Below are 16,985 nucleotides of genomic sequence, written 5' to 3' on the forward strand. Positions count from 1 at the left end.
CAAGCAACACGAAAAGCACACATTAAACCAAAAGGTCCAATCCCCACACGTTTCACATTTGCTGTTTTGAGACAAAGCTAGAAAATATGACACTGTACAAGCAGAAGAATTACACATTCAATCAAAAATGCTGCTGAGGTGGATTTCCATCAGAATTTCAGTTCTCCCTTGCCCTTCCATCAGTGTAGGGCCAGATCACTTCAGCATGTGAGAACAGTGACCACAAGTTGTGGTCACTTGACCTCTCCAAAGTCTAACTTTGTCCCCTGATGGCATTAGAGACATTTAATTGTTCATGGGAGAGGGAGCAGAGCCCTGAGCTCTCAGGCTGTATCAGCAGCTCCATAACACCCTCAGTGCATAGAAGCAGCAGCACTGACACCAGTAACCAGAGTGCCAGACAAGCAGCAATGCCCATGCCCCATTCCAGAGCCAGCCCTCCTGCCTTGCCCAGGAACACTGCACTGCACCACACCCCACACCAATTTCTGTACCATCATCCTGAGCTGGAACTGAACCTTTGCAACCCTCCTTGTAGAGCAGCTCTGTTAAAGATGCTCACAAAAGCCTCCCTCGACACCATTTCACCCTGAACATGTTTGTGGTGGAGCTGGAGCTCCCAGATGGTCCCTCTGGCTGTGCAAGGCTGCTCTTACCTTGGAGGAGGATGTGCAGGACCACTCGTACAACAGCGGGGTCTGTTCCCCATCATCCAAGTTGGGGTCATAGGATTTCTCCCCATCCAAGATTAAGTCCTGAGTGTTGGACCAGACACGGTAGGACCCCCCATCGATGATTGGGACCAGCTTGCTGGGGATCACAGTCACATTGGCAAAGATGCTTTTGGACAGCGGGGTGTCTCCAAAGGAGACAATAAACATGAAACAATAGCTCCCAACTTCCAGGCCGAGCTTGGGGATAACCAGCTGGGGCCTGTTCACGTCGACGTTGGGCAGCCAGATCCTGCTGGAATCATCCAAGTTCATGCAGCTGGGTGCTCGGTAGATCTCCCACAGGTGCTCTGTCTGGTACTTGATGCACCCTCGGAGGTCAATCTGTGCCTCCAGGTAGTTCCTCTGGGATCTCTTCATAACCACCTGGGGTGGCAGGGCCAGCTCCACCTCGGGCTCCTCGCACTCCAGGACTTTGACAGTGACAGTGACCTGGGCTATGAAGAAGCTGATGAGATTGGTGGCGTTCACCTCCACCAGGTAATCGCCAGGGTTCAGGTAAGAATAGTTGGCCACTGCAACCCTGGTGGTTTGAGTGGAAGAGCCATCCCCAAAGCTCCACAAGAACTCAACGCTCCTGCTGCTGGGCACCACCACGGCTTCGAACAGCGCCGTCCTGTTGACAAAGGCATTGGTGGCACTAAGGAACACCTCGACTATGGGGTCCTGCACCTGCATGGTTCTGGTGATGTTGACACTTCCCAAGTCATTGAAGGCAGTGAGGTGGATCTCCAGCAGCCCTGCAGCTTCTGGAGCATAGGAAACGCTGTCTCCTGAGGCAGCAACCACGGCACGGCCTCGCTCCTTCCACAGGCAGAACTGCCAGGAGAAGGACACGCGGGAGCCGCTGCCCACGCGGGCACTGAAGCTCTTCTCCGTGCCCGTGGCAATGCCCTGCTCACAGCAGTTCAGCAGCCTGACCTCCTGGATGGGCTCCAGCACAGAGATGAGCACCTGGGCGTGGGCGATGCTGATCTGGTTCTGCACGGTCACAGTCACCAGGTAATCGCCGCTCTTGGAGAACTCGTGGCTGTACCTGGAGCCATTGAGCACCACGGAGTAGTCCCCACTAATGCTCACCAGGTAACTCACAGAGGTACCCGACAGCATCCTGATCTCAAAGGTGACCTGCTCCCCTGGTGCCACCACCTTCTTGCTGGCGACAACTTCCAGACCTTGAATCCTGTCCAGCACAGAGATGTTCCTGCTGGCCAGAGCCCAGCTGATGTGGTTGGATGCGTTCAGATGGACGGTGTACAACCCTGCTGTGGGGAACGTGACTGCCACGGACTGGCCACTCAGTGTGCCATTTGGCACCTGCCACAGCCAGGTCACTTCAGTCCCCCTCTGCAACTCTCCCTCAAAGACCACTGTGGAGCCTGAGGACACGTACCTACAGTCCAGCTCTGCTGTCCCTATGCTCAGCCCCTCGATGACCTCCTCCACACAGACAGAAACAGTGGCATTGGTTGAATTCAACTTGTTTTCTGCTCCGACGATGACCTCAATCACCCCAGGGCTTTGGAAGGAGTGTATAATAAAGGGTTCAGAGGTGACAGGAGAGAAGCCATCCTCCAGGTACCACACGTACGTGACACCAGTGCCACTGGTTATGGTGGCACTTATGTTCACAGAGGCATTAATAGCAGCTGGGTTGGGGAAGGCATAGGGCTTTAGGACACCAAGGCTTTCAATGAACTCCAGTGTCCTGTTAGCAGTGGCACAGCCCAGCATGTTGGTGGCCTTCAGGTAGACAGTATAGTTCCCAGCTTCCAGGATGCTCAGAGGGAAGGTTTTCCCAGTGAAGGTCTGCACAGCATTGCCATCCCGCTGGACCACCCAGCTGTAGGAGATGTTTGTGCCCTCTCTCACCACGGCCTGCAAATGGAGTGTTTTGTTAGTTGGGAAATACATGTCCTCCACCAGGTCAGTGCTGGCCACCTGCAGGCCCTCGATCTGCTCCAGGACGTAGACGTAGATGCTGTCCTGCAGCGAGCTGATCTTGTTCTCGGCCGTCACGATGACGTTGAAGGTGCCCACGGAGCGGAAGGTGTAGGAAATGGTGGAGGAGCCTTGGATGGGAGTGCAGCGATCGCAGAGGATCCACGAGTAGCGGATGGCAGTGCCAGCCACCAGCGTGGCCACAAAGCTCACCGACCCGTTCAGTGGCACCACGGTCCTGCTGGCATTGACCGTCAGGCCGAGGAGCCGCCGTTTCACCGTGATGTCGATGATGGTCTCGTTGGAGCTCACGTCGTTCTGCCCCATCACTGTAATGCTGTAGTGGCCTGTGCTGTTGTAGGAGTGGGTGGCCACTTGCCCAGGTTGGACTGTGCCATCCCCAAAGTCCCAGCAAAAACTCACTTTGGTTCCATTCATGCTGGCAGAAAACAAGTAGATCTGGTTCAGCTCCAGAACATCTGTCCCGTTATACTCAATCTTTGCTACCCCAACCGGCTCCTGGACCTCCACAAAGGCCGTGTCGTTGTTGAAAGAGACATTGTTGGAGACGGTCACTGTGACCAGGAAGACCCCTGTGTTCTTGTAGGTGTAGGTCACCTCAGTCCCACTCGACCTGGTGGACTCGTTGTTGCCAAAATCCCAGCGGTAGCGGTACTGGTAGGGAGGCAGGGCACTGACCTGGAAGGAGGTCTCTTCCCCAAGCCTCAAAAAGTGCTTGGACGGGACGAGGGTGACATTGAGGATCTCTGGCTCCACACAGACAGTTGTGAAATAGTGAGCCTTGTTAAAGCTGCTGGAGAGAGTCAGGGAGAGCGGGAACGTCCCGCTCCGGGTGAAGTTGTGCATCACCACAGGGTCCCCGCTGATGGTGACATTGGACGAGCCATCTCCAAAAGTCCAGTCAAAGATGTACTCCTCAGGATTCCCCGTCACGTAGGCAGTGAGCTGCACGTCTGGGTGCTCCAGGATGCAAGAAGTGGGTTCTATTTTGAGTACTTCCAGCACAAATATCCGGACAGAAACCGCCTGGGAGACAGAGTTCACAGGATTCACAGCTGTCACGTTCACGGTGCAGTTGATGTCCTTTACGTACACGTGTTCCACCACCGGCACCTGCCTCCTGAGCACTGTCCCATCCCCCATGTCAAATGTCCAGCTGATGCTGTCCCCAGTCTGCACGGAGGCGTTGATGGTGACGGCTGCTCCCTGCTCCGCGGCCTCGGGGGCGGACACGCGCAGCCCCGTTATCTCCTCAAACACCTGGTAGCTCTCCACGGTCTCCACGCTGCTCACGGTGTTGTTGGCGGTCACAGTGACGTTGTACACCCCTCTGTGGGGGTAGCTGTAGGTCACTGTGGGCTGGGTATCTGTGAGCAGCGAGGAGCTGTCCCCAAAGTCCCAGATGTACACGACGCCGTACTGGGACGGCACAGGAGTGGCTCGGAAGGTGACCGGCCGGCCCACGACCAGAACATCCTCCTCTGCCTCCACCTTCACGTCAATCAGGCAACTGTGGACATGCACTGGGCTCAGGTGGGTGAGGTTCTCATACTGGTTGGACACAACAACCATCAGGGCATATTCTCCTGCATTGAGAGAGAGCAGAACAAGGGCAGGGTGAGGACATGCCTGTCAACAGCTTCTGAGTGCTGTGGTGGGGTGACAGGGGCTGCAGGGGACACTCTGCTCCTGTGCTGTGCATACTCTGGGATGCCCTGCTTCAGCCCAGGAACAGCAGGAATTACACCAGGTTGTATGTATGGGGACCAAACACCAAGAAAGGAGCCAGTCCAATGGGTAGAGAGAAAAGACTTCCTTCCTGCTCAGGCATAGAACACACCCTTCCTGCTGCTCATGCCAGACCAGTGCTCGCCTGCCCCTTGTCCTTCTGCTGAGACTGCCCAAAAAGGGGTCGAGTGTGGTGGACCTGCTTCTTACAGCGTGGCCAAACTTCCCTGAGAAACAGAGTTAGAGAGGATGGCAACTGCTGGACATTTCACTTCCAGTCAGTCCAGCTGTTTGCTCAGGAATCAGGCAATGATTTCCAAGCCCTGGGTTTTTGGAAGATAACTTGTACACCCCTTGTACCAAAAATGCCTGAGCCACTTCTTCTCCAAAGAACCTTGTTGAGCATACCTGGGTCTTGGTAGATGTGTGAAACATTGTGCTCAATGACAACCTCATGGACATTGGGATCAGGAACAAGGAAAGACTTGTTGTAGGGAGGTTTGAACAGGTATGTCTCCTGGACACCATCTCCAAAATCCCACCTGGAGAAACAGACACCACCATGTTACACTGCACAACAGGCTTGTCTTGCAGGTCAGGGCTGGGTTCTCCAAAAACAAATGGTAAGCAGAATGCCAAGTATCAAAGCAGCAGCTGTGCAGAGAGGAGCACAGCACTGGTAAGAAGAGGAAGAACCCAAAATAAAGGAGAGTTTTAATGCTTCAAATAAAAAGGATTTCAGCCTGTATTACAGGTGTGTGACTGACTCCCATACACAGGTATTTCATACTAACTAAACAGCAGCAGAGCTGGCCCAGGGAAGAGAAACTGTGCAGACAAGGTAAGATGTGCACAGAAATATCCTAATTTTGGGCAAATAGCAAAGGACTCACAGGAACAGAGCCTCCACAGCCGAGTCCACGTGCACCCTGGCGCTGAACTCCACGCTGCTGTTCTGGGGCAGCACAGGCAGGGCACCCACCACACTCAGGTTCCTCATCCTGTTCATCATCTCCACTGTCACGTTGTAGTTGACTGTGAAGTTGCTGACGTGGTTGGAGGCGGTAAGCTGGGAAGGACAATGGGACAAAAATGGGTTTGGGCTCCCCTTGCTGCCCTCAGAGTGGGGCTTTGCTGGACTGAAGAAGCAGCACCAGGCAGGTGAGCAGGGCAGAGCAGACAGAGTGGCCACATGTTCATCACTACAGCCAGTCCAAGGAAGGGCTGAGACTACAGCAAGAGGACAAGGAGAGGAGCTTCTCATACTGAGGCTCCTCTGGCTCAGAACTTGCCAGCTGCCCCTTTGCCTGCTCCAATGTGCCCTGCAGGCACCTGCTGCTACCAAGGGGACAAGAGCCACCCAATTTCCTCAGGAGAGTGGCAGCAAAGTGGCTTCAAGCACTGAGCAGGGATGGGAGAGGCTCATAAAACCAAACACACATCAAGTGCAGCTTCAGGATCCCGGTGTGGTGGGTACAGAGAGGGAGAGCAAGGCTGGGCAGAGGAAGGAAAGGGACACAAGAGACTGAAGAGACACAACAGAAGTAGAGCAGAATCCTCACGATTTTCTAGGCATGTAACACTGACAGAGCATCTTCACCTTCTCACCTGCAGAGAGCTGAGCTGCTGGCAGAAGGGTCCTTCAAACCCCCTGGAACAGACACTCCTACCCCAGCAGGTAAGAGCAGCTTGTGTCTGTGTTGTGTGGATGTGCTGCACTGAGCCCAGAGCCCCCCAGGCTAATGGCACCTTGGCAGCTCTGCAAGTGAAAGCAGCCCAGGCCCTCAGCACAGTGCTTCACCCAGCAAATTAGTGCTGCACCCAGCAAATTAGTGCTGCACCAAGCAAATTAGTGCGAGCATGGCCTTGGGGCTGGGCTGGTGTCTGCTCAGGAGTCACCCTGAGAGCAGATCCAGCAGATTGGGGCTGAGAAGACTCTGCAGGGCAGGACACACAAAGATGTTCTGGCCAGAGATCAACTCCTGTTCCACAACAGACAGCTCCCCTGGCCCAGACTCTGCTCCATCCTTCAGGGGCCATGACAGAACCCAGCATTCCAGTCTGCACCAGGAGAAAGAGAACAGGACAGAGAACACAGGAGCTCATGGGAGAAGGTTTGTCCTGCCTGTGGAAGTCTTATGATGCATCCTGCCTCTGCCAGTTCTGAATCCAGATTTCCTGCCAGCCAGAGCTGGGGCTCCCTGCTAATTCCTGCTGGGGAGGAGGGGGAAACACAGACACCCCATTAACAGAAAGGGGAACTTGGAGAAAAGAGGAGAAAGCAAAGAGAAGGAACACAGCACAGCAGTGTAAGAATAGAAGAAACTATCTGCATTTGCAAGAGCAGCTTAGTGAGAAACAGCAGACGAGCACAGTGAAAACCTCAACTCAACTCTGCCTTCCCTCCCTGCTGCTTTTCCTGATGAGTATGTGGGATGAGATGGAAACCCAGGGGTGAGATGGTGTCATGGGAAAGGCCTTGGCTTACCGAAAGCTTGTACACAGCTGGGCTTTGGTAGATAACGTTGAAGACAACATTGTAAAAAGTGAAAGATGGCTTATCATCTACTGTCCATCGGAAAGTCACATCTGACCCAGCCTCCATCACAGGGATGTAGCTCTGAAAGGCACGAGAACATTTCACACTAGTGCAAGAGAAAAGCATGCCCAGCACTTCCCAGGACATCTCCAGCTGAACTGGAGAGGGAGCAGAGCCAGACTGGGAGGTTCCCACACCTGCAGTGCCCTCAGAGCATGGCACAGAGGTGACAGATCACCTGTGGCTCTGCTGCTGATGGAGAAATGCTGACCCTGACTCCATAAATCCCCAGCAGAGCTGGGAGCAGACCCCACACTCCCTGCTCCCATAGCCCAGCACTCTGCTCTTGTGATCAGGTCCCTCTTGCTTTCTAAAAAACTTTCTGAAATCTTTGCAGTAACAGCCTGGCTTTAGCTACACCTGTAAGCTGATCCTCTGATCCTCGTCCAGGGATGGTGCCTGACCCAAAGACTGAAGGGGTTGGACAGGGCAGCTCCCTCCTCACTCCAACAGTGCCTCCTGAGCAGCCTGTGGCAGCAGGAAGGGTGAGACCAAGAGGTGCAGGCACAGGATCTGCCAGAAGCAGCCAGAGCTTGTACAGAGCATTTGGGGCAGTTATTGAGCAGCTTCCCAGGGCTGTAACTCTGGGAATGGGGGACTGGAAAAAACAAGACTGCAAACACCAGAGGAACTCCAAGACTCGGAGGGGTGAAACATCCCTACAGCTTCAGCCAGCTGACGTAAGGATTTAGCAGAGCAAATCTAAACACCTTAAGGAACATGGACAAGGCAAAACAAGGCAAACACTAGCCTTTTCTAATGCCTTTGGGGTCCTGGGGAACTGGACAGGCAGTGTTCCCTCCCAGGACCTCAGGGGGTGCAGGGGGGCCGTGCAGCTGAGCTGCCTTCCTGCTGGAGAGCACCAGTGCGGGCAGCACAGCCTGGCAGCTTAGCAGCAAGCAGAGCTCCCCTGCCCCACTGCCCCCAGGGCAAACACACCCTGCCAGCTACAGGAAAAGGGCTCAACCCACAGGGACGGGCTCAGAGCAGCAGCAAACACTCACCACCCGTGTGTTCAGCAGGACTCTGCTCTCGGGGTCGGGGGTGGCCCTCAGCCCTCGGATGGGCTCCTCCACCTTCACCGTGACCGTGATGTTCTGCGAGCTCACCGAGTTCTCTGCAACCAGCACGTGGGTGCTGACACCCTCCCCCAGGCTGCCCAGCTGCACCACAGCAAACCAGGTGTCGTTGTTCTCCCTGGCACACAGCTGGGCCAGGGCAGCCGGACAGGTGGCCACGAAGGGCACGCTGTGGTTGTGCCCCAGCCAGCGGGCCGTGGCGTTGACCCCCGAGGACAGCTTGAGCAGCAGGGAGGTGTGGTTGGTGGGCAGGTAGACCCTGGAGCCCTGGGGGGCGGGGTGGATGACGCGCAGGCCGGACACGGGGGACGCCAGACGGAAGCTGCAGGACAGGTTGGCACTGAAGAGCCCGTTGGCCACGCTGGCTCGGACGCTGTAGAGCCCAGGCTGCTCCAGCCCCGCGTTGTGGGGGCTGAGCACTGGCACCTGCTGCTCCTCGGCGTAGCGCACCCGCACCGAGCACACCGTGCTGCTTGTCCCCTGGGCCCACTCAGGGGAGCTCCTGCTGACCAGGGAGGTGGCACTGGAGTGGCACTGGAGGAACGAGCCTGGTCCTGCGTTGTGCTGGATGCTGAAAACGTCCCCAGCCCTGACAAAGATGTTTTCTTCTCTGAATGAGACCTGCAGAGAGGAGAGGATTTGGGATTAATGCCTCACATTAAGAGCAATCAGTACCCAGCTCCTGCCAGGGCAAAATGCTGGATTTCCTGCCAGGTAGGAACCTAGAGAAAAGGTGCAGATGCCAACACAGCTCCAGGAGACTTTCACCACTGCACCCTCTGTGAATCACGTCCCAACAGAGAAATCAGCTTTATGCACCATCTCCACTTCGTTAGTGCCATGGGAATAGCCCATGGAATCTGCACAGCCTTCTCATGGAAACATGAAATGGTTTGGGTGGGAAGAGACCATAAAGCTCATCCTGTTTCACCCCCCTGCCATGGCTAGGGACACCTCCCAGCACCCCAGGAACAGGGACTGCAGGGATCCCATGGCCTGCGTGACACTGGGCACATCCTTTCATTCCAATGGACTCCAGTGCCTTCATCTGCCATATGGGAACAACCCAAACCTACTCAAAACCCCCCAGGAGGAAACTGCCCCACCCACTCACTGGTTACAGCACTAAACACTGACCTGATACTGGGAAGAGGGGCCAGCTGGTACCATGAAGAGGAACTCCTTGAGGAGCTCATAGCTGGGCTGGCTGTGGTTGGGCTGCAGGGACCCAGGGGCAGGGCTGCTGCCAAAGGAGTTGTTGGCACACTCGGTCCCATTGCAGCAGTTGTTGTGGGGTGAGCACAAATTTGTCAAAGGACACCACTGGAAACCAGGAGGACATTCCAGCAGCGTCCAGTTCCCATCATCCTGGGCACTGGGGAATGGTTCTGTAGCATTGTTTTCCTCCTGGTAGTCTGAAGAAGTGAAAGAGAAATCAGTGATCACCACTCTGGCGAGTAACACTACTAATGCACTTCTCTGCTCCAAATTCGCCATTTTTTCCACTCTGCTGATGGCTCCACTCTTAGTAAATGCTGCAACTGCAGCACATCCTGCTGCTACATAAATGTTCTGTTTTACTGGAAAAATCCACCACGATCATTAAGCCCAAAGTTGTCTCTTTTCCAGTGAGAAACGTACCAATTTGCACTCTGAAAGCATCTGTGCTCCAGCAAAAGCGAGTCCAAGTGAAAGCAAGAGCTGGCCTTGACATTGAAAACACATTAAGCAACTTTTCTGAAGTTAATGTTTCCATGTCAAAGTATCAGCTTGTCAGTGTCAAAAAAGATTCTTTTGTAACCAGCCAACCCCGCGGCTACAACAAACATTCTGCTGCAGAATTAATTGTTGCCAAAACTGTGACTGTTGAGCTGTTGTACAAGGAATAAAAGGCTCTTTAGATTATCTCATCCATCAGGAAGAAATGGGCTTAGGAAAATGTTCTTCCTTGTTAACCCGTGGGGCCAGATGGACCAGAACACATTCCCATTTGACATGTGTCTTCACAAAGTAAAAAGTACAGCTCAGAAGATTAATGAGCTTCTCCACATGGTACTCACACTGACATTCTCATGCATTGAGAGAGGTTTCTCCCTCTGTTATTTTCTCCAGGATAACTAGTTCTCCAAGGCTGTAGATCCTGCATTTTGATCTCCTCAAAAAACAGAACCAAACCTCTGAGCCTTTAAGGGTCAGAGGACCAGACGGGCCACAAGGCCAACCCAGCAACCCCACAGGCATTGAGGAGAAGTCTCACCTCCATCCATCAGTCTGTACACCTGGAACCTGGCTTGGACGGGCTGGTGCAGCTCCTGTGTCACAAACTCCAGGGCAGTGAGGAACCCCTGGTGCCTGAAGGGCAGCTCTGGGAACTCCAGCACCTGCAGAACACACACAGCTCTCACTGCCTGTGTCCCCAGGGCTCCCTGGCAGCAGCAGCAGCAGCAAACCCCCTCACCTCCTCAGCCTGCCACGGATCTGCCAGCTCAGCCTCGCTCACGTTCCTCACGGCCCCGTGCGCGCCCAACTCAGCGTCCCCTCAAAGAAGTTTTCAGCGTTTAGGAGAACTCCTGTTTGACAAAGGAAATATTGGAACAGAGCCCCTGAGACTCAGCAGCACCTGAGGCCATTCCCTCCAGCCTGTGAACCAGCAGCAGGGCTTGGACCACTCAGGAGAGCAGCAGCTCCATAATCCTGTACCTTCCTTCCCCTTACAGGTGTCTTGATTTCTTTCTCATGCAGCACAAATAACATTTCCATCTGCAATGTTCTAGGAAGTGTGCAAGTAACTCTCCCTCCCAACAATTAATGATTTGCTTGGAATTTCTGAGCAAAAAGTGCACCTTCTCACCCTCCTTATGCCCTTGGACTACTTGGGAAATGTGGCCACAACCAGCTGGTGGCAAACACTGGTGGCTCTCTGGGGACTGGGCAGCTGCTGCTGCCCCTCTGACCAGGCCAGTGCCCTCTTTGGCCATGGCTTTTCCTTCTCACACAAATATCCCCTGTTTCATGTCCATTCTACTTCTCTTTCTTACTTCCTAGACCAGTGTGGAAGATATGGAAAGCTGAATAACCACAAACCCGCACAGCACATCACACCTCACCTCATCAATTTTTGAGCCACCCTAACATCTCCCAAAATACACATAAATACACATTGAAGGACACCAAGGTAGCACCACAGCCCCAGATCCTGGCAGCAGCAGAGATTGCTCAAATAAGAGTGAAAAGCTTATTTCCAGTGCTTTGCCTCTGTCTCCCTTCTGCTCATGGCAAAGATTTGAGTTAACCAAACTCTTCCTTGCAGGCTGAAGTTGGGTTTGGGAATATTGCTGCGTTTTGTGGTGATGCTTTGCATGCATCCCTCTTTTCCCACAGCAGTGCCAGTGAGGGGACACCTGCCCCCCTGGGAGGCAGCAGGGCAAGCAGAGCCCACCTTGTGGCTTGTACTCGCAGACATAGCTGTGCTTGGCCATGCACAGGTCGGTGTTGCACTGGCCCGTGGGGCCCATCCGCACACAGTGGTCAGCGTTGGAGGGATGGGGCTCTCCTGGCAGCCAGTTCTGACAGCTCTCCAGATTAAATCCTTCCCCTCTCTGCTGTGCTCCAGAGCTTGCAAAATCGTTGAATCCAATCCAGACATCAAGGCTCCTGGAAAAAAAAAAAAAAGTTAATTATTAAAAAAAAAAAAATAAGAAAGAAAGGGGGAGGGGGATTTCAGGAAATCATGAGTATTAGAAAGAGTTGGGACAGTTGCCATCTATGGTTCTCCCTAAAAATAATAACAGCAGCTCCAGCAAGATGACATGGGCTGCATTTCATGGAGACTTTTAATTACTGAAGGGTTTCAGTATTCATTCTACCATCAGAACCTCAGGTGGGGAGGCCCTAGCACAGGGTGCCCAGAGAAGCTGTGGCTGCCCTGGATCCCTGGAAGTGTCCAAGACCAGGTTGGACATAACCTGGGATAGTGCAAGGTGTCCCTGCCATGGCAAGGGGTGGAACTGGATGAGTTTTAAGATCCCTCCCAACCCAAACCATTGCATGATTTTGTGACCAGGCTGATTTGAGCCTCGTCCCTTTCTGAGCAGAGCACTCTGTCACCAAACAACCCTCCCAGACTCTGCCAAGCCTGTTTTGAGTCATGAGGAATGATCTGGTCACACAGAACTGTCTGGGAAAGCTGAATCCCTTAGAAAAGTTGTGCTTTTTCTGGGCAGACCTGTGGGATTTACCACCAGCCAGTTCTCCAGGGCAGGTGGGACTGGTACCAGTGCAGGATTAAAGTTCAAGTGCCAGGTCTGGGAGTTCTCCTGGATGCAGCTCCTGGAGATGATGAGCTCCTGAGCCCCCATGGAAAAGCAGCAGCCAGAGGGGACAGGTAGAGGCTGGAGCACTGCAGGCAGCTGAACTCCACACACCCAGGAGACTGCCAGGATCCTTTTAGGAGATGAAATGTCCCTGCCCCATTTGGAAACTGGCTGAATCCCAGCAGAGATCCTGGTGGGAAGTGCTGAGAGGTCCCTCACAGCCACAAAGAGCCTGCAGAGCTGTTTCTAATGGAACCCAGCAGCAAGGGAGGCATTTGTTCCACATCAACTTCCATTAGCTTCTCCATATTAACATCCTGCACCCTCCCAAGCTCTCAGCCCCTTCTCCACGCTCCCTCCTGCAGGTGAGCATCAATCCTGCCACGCCCCAGTGTGCTCCCAGGGTGGTACCACGGCTCTGCAGAGCAGACTGGGAAGATAACTGGTGGTAACTGGTGCCTCTCCACCCCCAGGCTCATGCCAGATGAAATGATTCATGAGGTCATGCTGAAAAATGATGACAAAAATAACTTGTTCCATGAATCAGTAGTTTTCACTGCAAATGAGATTAAAAAATAAATAAGGGCTGTGTTCTGCTCCTGAACCACTGGCAGGGAATTAGGGAGAGCAGGGTAGGAAACAGCCTGCCTGCTGCCATCAGGAAAACTCAGTGGAGATTTTCCTTTTCTAATTCCAGCTATGATCTAACTGCAAGTCATTAGGAAAAAAATATAAAAAAGTAAGAAAGAAAGGAATAACTAAAAGACAAGTTGCTGGCTGGCTCCCACCCTTCCCCACTGCCCAGCTCATTCCACTTCAGGGGGAACAGGAGGACTCTGAACACCCTTTCTTGAAGCAAGATGTGAGATCTCTGCCTCTGAGGAAGGACTGAGATGCCTTGCTGGGGCAGGAGGAGCAGAATGAGCCTGGGGAGGCTTGGAAGGGCTCCCTGTGCTGCCCAGAAAGTGACCCCTGGATGGTCCCATCCTCTGCAGGGACCAGCTCAGCACATGCTGCTCCTGGAGATCCATCCCACACCAGCAGCAAAGGACAGAAGACCTGCTCAGTGCCCTAAAGGGAAACAGCTTCTGCTTCTGCCATCTTCCCACAAGGAACTATGGGAAGCTGCACGTTCCAAAATCCTGCAGCTCAGCCCTTTTATCACCAGGGAAATCGCATCCTGGAGCTGCCTCCTTCATGTTTATCTGTATGGATTAGTAAAATAAATACAAAGACTGGAAGGGGCTGGGGAGCAGAGGCTGTGGGGCAGCAGCTGGGGAACAGCCTCGTTCCCTCCGAGCTCTCATGATTTCCGTGCGCCGCACCCGGCGGCTCCACACGCGATTCCTGCCACATCCCAGCACCCATGAGCAGCTCCCAGCCCGTGCACAGGGCCAGCCTCCCCTCCCCAGAGCAGGGAACACATGTTTGCAATCCCAGGATGCAGCCCCGTGTGAAGGGAACAGGGCAGGGATACAAGTTAGGGAAGAAGGGGCTGTCAGCCCTGGAGCAGGAGTTCAGAGCCCACGTCACACGCAGCTGTTCCTGGCTTGTGCTTTCTGGGATGTGTTTGTGAGGAGCCCGTGTCCCACAGCTGCAGCTGGGAGTGCTGACAGGGGCTGTCAGGTCCAGAGAGCTCTGCTGCTTGTCCTCCCTTCCCCGGAATGACTGGCTGGAGAAAGGGCACTCAGAGGGGCGGATTTAATCAAAGGCTGACACTTGCAGCACTCTCTGTTTATAAAGCCCAGTCCTGAGGTGGAGCAGATGCTGCTGGAGAGGAGCACTGCTGCTTCCCAGGATGAGAGACAGGAGGGGAAAGGGTCTGGGCTTTGGGCTGCAGCTGTGTCTAAGGGCACAGGATCCCTTTTCACATTTCAGAGGCATCCACAGCACAAACACAGGGTACAAGAAGCCCCCCAACCTCTCAATTCCCAGTTGTGATTTCCAGCTGTTTTGTCCCATTCCTCCTCTTCCCTCCACAGCCTTTAAGAAAAGAAGCCAAGCCCAGCAACGACTCGAGCTCTGCTCTTTTCTCCCTTGTTCAGCAGCCTCAGCCCCACCATCTCCTCATGCTCAGATCCCTCTGCAGATGTGCCCTCAGGAACCCAAAACCTGTCCCTAAGTGGTGCCAACCCTTCCCCTCCTCACTCACCTGATAACATGAGCTACCAGGAAGCTCTGGATGTCGGGGCTGCTGACAAAAGCCAGGTCCCCATTCCCAAGTTCCTGGCAATGCCTCTGTGCCTCCAGCCACTCTGCCTTCTCCACCACCAGCTGGTAGCAGTGGTTGTTTCCAGGGAAAACCAAACCCTCAGGGGGACACATGGGGTGAACTGCTGCAGAAAGAACACAAGGGTGATGTCCTCTCTATGGGCCACACACCCTAAGCCCCTCTGGGCAGAGAGACTCTAGGAATGTCCCAGCCCTGCAGCCAACAAATCCCATTGCTGTTAAAGAGCAGAGCACTGCTCAGCCAGAGTGCCCAGAGGAGCCACCCCTCAGTGGGAGGCAAAGGGATGCCCAGGAGGCAGTGGCACCCCCCCAGCACCCCCAGGAGCCCTGCTCACCCCTGCCCAGCTCTCCAGGCTCCGCAGTGATCCCGTAGAGCACCACCAGCCCCGTGCCGCCTCTGTTGCGGATCCGGATGTCCAGGCTCTCGTTTGCCACGACCAAGGAAGGACATTGCAGTTCCAGCTGCTGGGGTGGAGCCACCACCTCGATCTCTGCCTGCTCAGACAGCAGCCTGGAGCCCACGAGGATGGTGGCAGTGACATTGTAGTGCCCAGGTAAGGCATAGCTGTGCACAGCCGTGTGTCCAGTGGTGTTGAGAACCTCGCTGTGGTCCCCAAAATCCCACAGTAAAGTGCTGACAGCAATGGGAATACTGACATTGAAGAGCACAGGCTGGTCCAGGCTGTACTGGGGCTGGAGTCCTGTGAAAGACACAGGCAGCTGTGCCTGGAAGGGCAAGGGGATGAGTGAGGGGCCAGCACAGTCCTGCCCAGACAAATGCTCAGTGCAAAATGGCAAACAGCCGGAGGAAGAGTTTGATTGGTGGGCAGTTCCACACAAACACTGCCCCTGGGAGCTGAAAGCCCCATATTCCTGGTCTTGGGAGTAACACAGGGCACTGCAGGTCTCCTCAGTGAGGTTCCCAGGGTAGACAGATGTGAAAAGGATGACAAGCTCAGCTTCTTCAGTGTTGTTGCCTGCCAGACACGTGATGTATTGAGCTCCTGCAGGACAGAACAGAAGATCCTCTTGCAAAACAGACTCTGGGATGCCATGGATTGGTGAGACCCTCCAAGAGAACCACCCCACACTCCTGGGATTGGAATTCTCTTGCTCAGCTTCTACTCTGAGCATTTCCTTTTTGAAATGCCTGGGAAGTCTTTAATCCCCCAGCAACAGTTTCCAAACTCTTTATGCTAATTAGTGATGACAGAAATAACAAGCCAGTCACACAGATTTATGGAGCAGCAGCACTCAGTAAATAAAACAGGGCTTTGGAGAGGCTGACAGTCCCATGGGACAAGGAGCTGCCGAGTCTGACACTCAGAGGAGCCCACAGGACTTGCTACCAAGTGAGACCATGACAGAAAGGAGTCCTTTGGTGGTACCATGGCTTGGTCAGTGCAGAATGCTTCATCATTCTGGAATGTTTCACCATGTGCTGCCTTGCACCTCCAGCAGCAAATCCAGAACCACCCTTGGGCAGTGGGACACTGGGGACACAGGGGAGACACTGATGGACCCTCCACCAGGCCCACTCCCTGAGGCACCTTTCTGCATGGGGAGAGCCAACAAGAGTTTTCCTCCTTGCAGGAAAACGTGGTGCTGGAGAGGAGGGCAATGCCAGACCCAAAGGAGGGGAGTGCAGGGATGCCCATGGGAAGGATGCCAGGAACAACACAGGCATGGACACGGAGCCACGACAGCCCCAGGCTCAGAGGAACAGCTCATTCCTTTGGGTGCTTGCACAGGGTGGGACATTTCCCTGCCACAAACACCCAGGCAGGGCCTCTCCCTCAGTCTCTGCCCACGTGTCCCGGCCACGCTTGCGCCGCTGTTGCTGCTGGTTGCTACAACATCTCCCCCAAACATCTCAACAGCTCCAGCCTCGTGTGATCTTCCCAGATCAAACCCATCCAACTGTCCAGCTTCCTCCACAGCCTTCCTGCAAATGCTGAGCCACTTCTCCTAAGAACAGTCCCCTGAGAGGAGCACGGCACGGGAACTGCTCTGTTTTGCACCACCAGCCTGGTCATTCTTCATCCCCTGCCGGTCACTGAGAACTGTCAGGAGCTGGCAGGCTGTCCCAGCCTACTCCCATCACACTGAATTACCCAGAAGGCAGCCTCACATTATTGTTTCCACACTGGCTTAAAGTAGTTCAAGAGGGAACAACTAATTATCAAGAGCAGCAACAGCGCCAAGTGTTTTTCCTTTTGATAATTCCTGCAAGATGCTGCAAGCTGGGGTAGCTTTGCTGGGGGAAGAGGAACAACCACCTAGATTTTGGTTCTAGGGTTCTGTGCCTCACCAGGCAGCTCAGCTGGCTCCCACCAGCTCT

The 16,985-nt window shown here is 54.1% G+C and overlaps 1 protein-coding gene across 1 annotated transcript in view; it reads right to left on the reverse strand.

Annotated features, from left to right (window-relative positions):
- The window catches only part of PKD1 (polycystin 1, transient receptor potential channel interacting), a 74,250-nt gene that overhangs the window by 24,759 nt on the left and 32,506 nt on the right, over positions 1–16,985 (reverse strand). The window contains 12 exon segments of the mRNA XM_079321186.1: positions 657–4,279; positions 4,830–4,963; positions 5,315–5,490; positions 6,910–7,041; positions 8,025–8,720; positions 9,237–9,514; positions 10,357–10,480; positions 10,558–10,638; positions 10,644–10,669; positions 11,539–11,753; positions 14,565–14,748; positions 14,980–15,648. Of these exon segments, the coding sequence (XP_079177312.1) occupies positions 657–4,279; positions 4,830–4,963; positions 5,315–5,490; positions 6,910–7,041; positions 8,025–8,720; positions 9,237–9,514; positions 10,357–10,480; positions 10,558–10,638; positions 10,644–10,669; positions 11,539–11,753; positions 14,565–14,748; positions 14,980–15,648 (6,338 nt within the window).

The sequence above is a fragment of the Erithacus rubecula genome (genome assembly GCF_903797595.1).
Source record: "Erithacus rubecula genome assembly, chromosome: 17".
Taxonomy (NCBI): domain Eukaryota; kingdom Metazoa; phylum Chordata; class Aves; order Passeriformes; family Muscicapidae; genus Erithacus; species Erithacus rubecula.